Source organism: Anguilla anguilla, chromosome 16 (assembly GCF_013347855.1).
Source record: "Anguilla anguilla isolate fAngAng1 chromosome 16, fAngAng1.pri, whole genome shotgun sequence".
NCBI classification, from domain to species: Eukaryota; Metazoa; Chordata; class Actinopteri; order Anguilliformes; family Anguillidae; genus Anguilla; species Anguilla anguilla.
The window spans coordinates 23846243-23854241 of record NC_049216.1 but is presented as its reverse complement, the minus strand read 5'-3'; the positions used below and the strand labels follow the sequence as shown (position 1 = coordinate 23854241).

At 43.3% G+C, this 7999-nt stretch overlaps 1 protein-coding gene across 1 annotated transcript; it reads left to right on the top strand.

Moving 5' to 3' along the window:
• Positions 1-544: 544 nt before the first annotated feature.
• On the top strand, positions 545-7992 carry LOC118215446 (lysM and putative peptidoglycan-binding domain-containing protein 2-like). The gene is made up of 3 exons (XM_035396263.1): positions 545-1232; positions 1845-2194; positions 6671-7992. The coding sequence occupies exons 1-3, from the start codon at positions 987-989 to the stop codon at positions 6717-6719; spliced, it is 645 nt and encodes a 214-aa protein (XP_035252154.1). The 5' UTR covers positions 545-986; the 3' UTR covers positions 6720-7992.
• Positions 7993-7999: the final 7 nt, after the last annotated feature.

Below are 7999 nucleotides of genomic sequence, written 5' to 3'. Positions count from 1 at the left end.
TTGAGGACTTTGTTCTTTTAGGCCTGGGATTTAGGCCTAGTTTCTGCACAGTTCTCTAAAAAAGTGCTGTACAAAATAAATTGATTTGATGTATCAACACATTTATGCAACCATAATTTTGACAAAGATAATAAAAATTGGAAAAGTTGTAAACATGACCCCATCTACAGCTAAACTTTGTAAATGCACTGGCAAGCAGATCCAAGTGAATTAATGAATTAATTAGGCTATTTTCAAATGCGTACTGCACTATATTCGTGTAAAATCACAGAGGATAAAAAAACACAAAGCAAAAATGTCTTATTTCCATTTTGGTCCTGTTATGGATCAACATAGCTTGTCAGTACTAATTTAATGTGATTTGAAAACCAGCAGAATTATTTCTGGCATTGTGAAATAAGGTACATCATAACACGTGTCTGTCATATTGGCCTGTGTAATATGGTTCATGTATGCTCCCGAGGTGTCCTAGTGCCCACAATTTTATGACTACTCACGATCCATATTTGGTTGGGAAATGATCTGCGAGGGGGATAGAAAACACACCTTCACATAAATTGCACAGCTAACTGCACAAAACACCGCCCAAAGTACATGCAAGTTACATTTTATGTTTTTCTTCCTTTGCTTATTTATTATTAAAATAAGTACACCCCCTCCCTCGCAACACGGTTTGTTTTGTTTCCACCACGGTTCGGAATTGGTTCTCTATCCTGACTGAGCGATGCAGACTAGCCTAGTACTCACTGCCGTGTATCAAATTGCATCATTCTAGAAGCGTTCGTCATGTCCGTAGTTAGGAAGCCATGTCCACTTTTCCGCGAAATGCTCGGGGGTCCTTAAACATGCCGCGCTCACATGCTATTACGCATACCGAAAGCAGGAAGGGATCCCATAGCATTTTGAATTGAGCGATGCTTCTGTGAACTAGGGCAGGTCAACTGGCGTATCATAACAGGGCAGATTTATTATTTATTGAGAAGAAGATGGCGGAGTTCTCACCGGTCCTTCAGCTGCGGGATGGAGACGGTCGGTTCGGACAACCTGTCTTTCCCAGGTCACGTTCCGGCTCGGAATCCGAAAGTGAGCTTTCGCAGAGCCTGGCACGCACCAAGACCCGCTCTTATGGCAGCACGGCCAGCGTCACCGCTCCTGTGGGAGAGAAATACATCGAACACAGAGTCACGGACAGTGACACGCTGCAGGGAATAGCGCTCAAATACGGCGTGACGGTAAGCGTATAGAAGGAAAAATGCGAACAAATAATGCGAAACATAAAATATTTTGATGAAGTGGGCCTTAGCCTACTGCACCGGCGTGTGTATGTCGTAATTCAATTTGTAATTGAATCGATGTTGTTGTTTGTATACATAAACATTCGCTCCGAGGCATTTAAGGGCAGAGCGGCTAAATTTCCAGGCTAAATTTCCAAGCTCCGTTGCAAAAAGACATGTAAAGTTAAATTGTAAGCGCACTAGACCCATTAGAAACGTTTTATTTAACATACCAGACTTGACATGTCTGTAAATAATCATTATTATTAACTGACATTTATTACATCTATGCAGAAAATTGACAAATAAACGCCTCAACCCATTGGACCACAGCATGTAACCAGGAAGTAGAACGTAGCGGTTCAAGGTGAATCCGTGAACTTACAGATTTGTGCGTGGGCGCGCGCGCGTGTCCATGTTTCAGCCTCTTGTCTTCTACATGTTTCTGCACATATAAATGCAATGCTAGCAGTTAGATTAAATTTTTATGTTTGCCTCTTCAAATGAATGTTTGATTTTATCTGATTGGCCTGATGTCACTCAGCTTCTTTTCATTGATTTGTTTTACAGATGGAACAGATAAAGCGGGTTAACAAGCTTTTCGGAAACGAGTGTATATTCCTGCGGAACAGTCTGAACATTCCGGTGGTGTCAGAGAAAGCGTTCAACGGACTGATGACATTGGAATCTCCAGAAAGTGAGACCAGTGACAGCTGTATGCCGCACGAGGGACCTGTTGTGACTTTGGATGGAGATGGAACGTCATCCTCCTCGCCCTCGCCCACTCCCACACCTCAGGACCCTAGCTCGCGCCCCACTCAGCCCGAGGAACTTTCGGCCAAGGACTACTTACACAGACTGGACTTGCAGATTAAAATGTCAAAGCAGGCTGCCAGGAAACTCAAAGAGGAGGATATCAGGTAAGATGAGAAAATGGAGAATGTCCCAAAGATGAGAAACCAGGGGCACGTTCAATCTGAAAACGGTGTGCACTGTTTTGCTACAGTTTTCGGGTTGAACGACATGTTTCCTCGAAACGGTGTACAACGGGCTTTGAGGTACGTTTTCTCTCGTTTGGTGGGTGTGTCAGAGGTGTTACCCAATCAGTAGCGACGTGTATATAAACCCCCCGGTATTAGAAAGGAAGTGCGCGCCATAGATCCAACTGAAGTCCTAAGCGTCCACTGCAGCTTGGTGTATGCAACAATTGAAGACATTAGAAGACATGTTTGTCATAAGTATTTTATAGTATTAAACACGTATGTAAACCGATTTCATCAGGCTCCGAAAATTCTTCGAAAAGAACGCAAAGAATGGCCTTCTCAGCGGCCATAGTTGCAACGCTTGCGTAACACAACAGGGCGTTCAACGCACAACCGTTTCCGTTTAAATAAATGTTTTGCTACGTTTTGTCGGGACTGAACGACCCCCAGACCTTTGTAATCTTTGTTATACAGCTCTTTTATAGTGTTACCAATTATTTAACGACTCTGGAGCTATATACTACTTCCCTCAAGCGGTTCCATCCCTCAGCTGTGATTCCTTCTGTAACTGTTGCCCTGTCTGCTTTCCACCTGTCCGACTAAAGTAACGAGTACAAAAATATGTGCGCTCCTTTAAAAATAAAAAATAAAAAAGTGTGCTCTGAGTAGGCATGCATGCACGTCCAGTGACTATTTTACACGCTGCACCTGACACACAGTACTAGAGGAGAGGAAGGGCATATATCTCAACGATGGCAGCTTTTAGCCTGTATGTATCATTGAAAGGAGGTAATATAGTAGTTTAGTTATGTTGACTGACATACATTCACCCTCTCCCTTGTCCTGCAGCTGCACACATTTAGCAAGAGTCAGCTGATGTCATAGCCAAGACTGAAACCTGCAACAGTGGTGTTTGCTTTTATGGACTGGGCCACTTTGGATGTAGTGTGACTGTTCTGTGACATTTTTGTGATGTCACAGTCATCACATGCTGTACACCCGTGTTACAGAGCATTTCATTGGCCCGTGACAGGGTCACATTGTCCATTACATTATATTACACACCCTCCAACCCCCTCATTCAACATGCTTATTACATAGGCCAATTGCACATTGATACTACTGGTTCACTGCTATGTTTAATTGTAAAACAACAGTGTCACATTTAGACTCCAACTCAGAAGTTACAGTTAACAGGTCTGACTCCAAGTTCATTTTTAGGCCCTGCGCAGTTTAGCCTGGATCCTCAAAGTAAGAATGAGACATGACTCAAGGTTTCCACTGTATGGAGTGTCATGTGTGATCCATGTAATGGATTATATCTGTTATTTTTTCCAGTGAATATGTACAAGGCAGCCAGTATGTGGGCATTTCAGTAATTAAGTCAGGAAAATACGCATTTATATTTTAAATGAGATGATGAAAAGTGGTTGGACTCCTGACTACTGTAAGACACTGGACGAATTTTGACCTTGGCTGTATATCAGTCACTTCACAAGTGAACATAATTACAGTCAAGCGACCCCAAGTGAATTATCCAGAAAACTGCCGTAAAAACCTTTCCCCAAACCTTCAAGAGAAGAATATGTAGCATTTGCGCAGATTTCAGTATGGAAGACCAGAAAAAACCCATTATAAACCCAGAAATCAGTTTGATATGAAACCAGCCAAAGTGGTAGTGTTACTGAAGTTCTTGGGGGAGAAGTGAATCAGCGTCTTTCAGTGTCTCTGTGTTTTTAGACTGGCTCACCTCCCTCCCTGTGTGAGATGGGGTGTATTTGCCCCAGTCCTGCACAGGTCTGCCAGCCATGTCCTGGAGGGTGTGGCCTGTTCCAGGGGCTGGGAGACGCTGTGCCCGCAGCTGGTGTCTCTGGCTGTGTTTTTGGTGGTCAATCTGTGCGGACGCAGCACAGATGCACTGATCTCTGCGACACCCGGATGGCACATCCCATCTTGTGTCATTGTGTCAGCCAATCCACGTTACGTAAAGATTAGAGTCTGTGCAGACACCACCACAGCCTGAAACCCAGGGCTTGCATTTCTTGCAGGATCAATGCGGCGCGGTTTGCTGTGCAGTGCGAAAGATCAACAGATTTGTTGGAGTCTGTGGATCAGCAATAAAGTGGATTTGATTAATTACGCAAGCCATACAGGTGATTCAACCATGGGCCCTCTTTCTGCTGCATGGGCAAGGGCTTTGTACCATTCAGAAAATTCTGATTGGTCACAATGGGGAATCATTTTAGATATGGCTGGAATTGAATGGGCCTGGGGGTGTGGTTTTTATCACCCCCTTAGTGTGCGTGTGTGTGTGTGTGCACGTGTGCATGCGTGCGTGTATCTGCATTTGTGCGTGTGGGCGTGTGTGCATGCACGTGTGTCTGCGTGTGCGTGTCCATTTGCGTATGTGTGCGGCCATGTGCGTGCATGCATGTGTGTGCACGTGTGTTTATGCGTTTCTAAAACTGAACAATTTAGGTTCCATTGTAACTGTGCACAGGAAGGGGTACATAAAGTGGGTGTACCACGTATGTGTGCACTCTGCTGAAACCGCACCTGCAGCGTTCCCCCTGCGTGCTGGTAGGAGCAGGAACAGAATCAGATTTTCCAGCTGGTATGTGTGCAATCTGCTGTGTGTGGACTAACAGCTCTGTGTCAATAGTTAGTCACTTAGCGTCTCCAGACAGGGACTGTCCTTCATCGCTGAGATCTGCCGACTCTAAAGCACTGTCTTCCTGGTACAAAGTGTGGGTGTTTTAGACAATAAGGAAATGTTTTGTTGCGTTATTATAAAGCTCCCTTTGTGTGTGCTTGGTTCTCATTGCTGAGAAGCTGACATTTCCCAAAGCAAAGTGCGACTGCAACAGGACAGCTATAGCTGGTGGTAGATGCACCTCACAAGCACAGCAGACTGGGCCCTGTCTACTAAGCCAAGTAGCAACTGAAAAGTAAAATCAGTGATTGGAAATTAGGTTTAAAAAAAGAGTTTTTATTTTCTTTTATTAATAAATTAAAACATGTCACAATTATCACCATGTCCTTCCAGAATCTTGCAGTTCAGATTGGATGCCTGCGTTGGTAGGGTGGCAATTGCTAGGCAAGAAAACAGAAATATTACCAAGCTGGACTCTTGCAAAAGGGCTGGAACTTGGTTGTTATTGATGATCATGTCACTTTCAATATTAAAATGGATGTACTGTGGTCATTGGTACTTAACAAACTAGCAGTGAACAGTACAATTAGCAAAGCAGTGGCTGTGGTAGACTGTGGCTGTTTTGAATATATCATTTTATTTTTTTATTGTTTTTGTTCTCCTTATACCGACCTTTCTGTGTAACCCGTTTCATGCATTTTGAACGTTTAGGGACCGTGTTGATGAATGTGTTGCCCAGTGTTTAGCGCGAGTGGGTCTGCGATTAATAAATGATCAGGAACACAGAGCAGCACCGAGGCGCGTGATCGAGTTTGGCCTCAGCATCATCTGCATCCAGCTCTCTCTCTCTCTCTCTCTCTCTCTCTCTCCCTCTCTCCCTCTCTGGCTCTCGAGAGCCCGTTCTTCTCGGCAGTCTATTTATAAAACAGCCGCGGAGGCGCGAAGAAAAGAGAGCGAAAGCGAGGGAGAATAAAAGCGGTCACTCGAGGCGTAGCGTTTCCACCTGGGAGTCGTGAAAGCTCCGGCGATGACGAGCCGCTGAGACATACAAATGGAAATTACGAGCGTAATTTGGGATTGTATGGGTCTGGGCAGGATTCACAGACTGTGCAGGAGGCCTGGTCACATTTGCAAGGAGTTTAATAATTTAATAATGATCTGGTGGTGAACGTGGTGCACACGGCCCTGCTCGGGACACCTGCCTCTCCTGTGATGGCCACGTGGCCAGTGCCCTTTTCAGAGTGAGTTCTGGAAGGCTGGTCTATGCTGCAGAGTGCAGGATGGGAGGATCACATTGTGACTCATTGCTGTCAGGAACAGCTCATTCTTGGGGGTGGGGGTGGGGTAATTGTAGAGAAAAACCTCAGTAATGAAGGGTTGCGATAAAAACTGTACAACCAGACAGAGTGTGGTGCAGCTGCACTGTAAAATCACGTCCAGGGCAGCTCTCAGTGCTTATAGTGTATTTCTGAAATATCATGCCAAGCTCAAATGGACAAAGATGTTGTCCACTCTGAGGATCCAGATATTACCCCTCAAGGTCAGATAGAGAGTTTGGCACTGATCACGTGAACACATAGCTGCCCACAATGGGATAATTGCCAAGAGTGTTTTCTTTTCTTCCTCTTTAAAATATGGACTGTAGAACTGTGATCTCAAAATATTGCAGACTGTTGTTTCAAATCAAATGCTGTAGATGATAAAAATTTAACGAATTGAAGTACTAACGTGAGAGAAACTTTTTTTTTCACCCTTCTCAGGGATCGAGAAGAGGACTCACTGCCCACGTCGTCTTACCAGGAGATCTGACGATGAGGAAGGGTGAGGATTTCACCAAGGAGCTGCAGTTATGTACCCAGATGCTATTTTATTTTATTTTGTTTCACCATTCCTGTCCCTTTTATTCTTGCTTTTAACCAAACCATGAAAGGACTTTGTCCGTGTGTTTGCACTGAAGTGTCAACTTTTGCCTTTTCAAAAATAAGTTATTATAATTATTATTATTATTATTCATAGTAAGAATTTTTGTTTGTCTTGTCCATGGGAGAGAGTGTATTGGGACCCAGCACCCATAGCTTTACATTTACACTATAAGCTCCTCAAGCTACTTGGCCTATGACCCCTTGATCTCTTATTGTATGTCACATCCAGTGAAAGCACAAGAGAGTCATGTCCAGGAAACCGCTCCTTACTTAAATGGGTTCCTAGCCCTGGTCCCAGAGGGGGCATTCTAGAAGCTGGCATGGTTCTTATTAATGCTTTGCCCTACTGAGAGCTGGGGAGCAGGTATGCACTGAATGAGGCTTTATAATATGCAGTAAATAATGTTATCCGGGGGTTCTCAAACTGAGGTCCATGAATTCTCCAAAGGAGCTCCAGACGTTAATAATAATTTGATCATATCCCAAATTTCAAAATCACACATTTCAGCCTTTCAGATTGGATAAATGCTACATATTTGCATTGTACTAAATGTCTGCTGACATGGATCCATAAATTATGAGATCCCGATTTAGCACGTTAAATAGCAAATGTACTGCAGTCTGTGTAAGATGTTATATACTGTAAAGATGTCAGAAGTTAGCCATTTTAAAGAGGTGGGAGACCTCTGCCAGAAGATGGTTTATAGTGGACCTTCAGATGAAAAGGTTTGGGAACCCCCGGTTTAAGAAACCATTTCAGTATTCAGGTAGTGGGAATAAATATCCCAAATTCACCTTTTCAAGAGCTGTTAATCCTTTTGCTTAAGGCTTACCTTGAACACATCCAAGTCTGTTTTCAAGTATTCACCATACACTATTTAAAAAACTATAGCCTTCAATGTCTTTCTTAAAATGGAATGAAAATATTCACTTGAAGTTGTGGGTGTGTGGAAGTGTGTTTATTTTTGTTATGTTTGTTAAAAATTTTTATTTTGCCTATTAAATGCTATTTTGTGAAAGGGACGATTCTGTTTTGATGTGTGAATGTGTTGTTTTTTGTGTGGCGATTACAGCTTAAACCTCAATGGATTTGGTTGTTTTAATCATTTTATGGCCATTGGGTTTTGAGGAACAATAAATGCATCATCTGTAAACCAAAATTCTCAC

Coding starts and splice junctions, on each gene's coding strand:
- LOC118215446 (XM_035396263.1), top strand. CDS start 987: ATGGCGGAGTTCTCACCGGTCCTTCAGCTGCGGGATGGAGACGGTCGG. Junction 1,233..1,844: donor CGCTCAAATACGGCGTGACG/GTAAGCGTATAG, acceptor TTTGTTTTACAG/ATGGAACAGATAAAGCGGGT. Junction 2,195..6,670: donor CTCAAAGAGGAGGATATCAG/GTAAGATGAGAA, acceptor CACCCTTCTCAG/GGATCGAGAAGAGGACTCAC.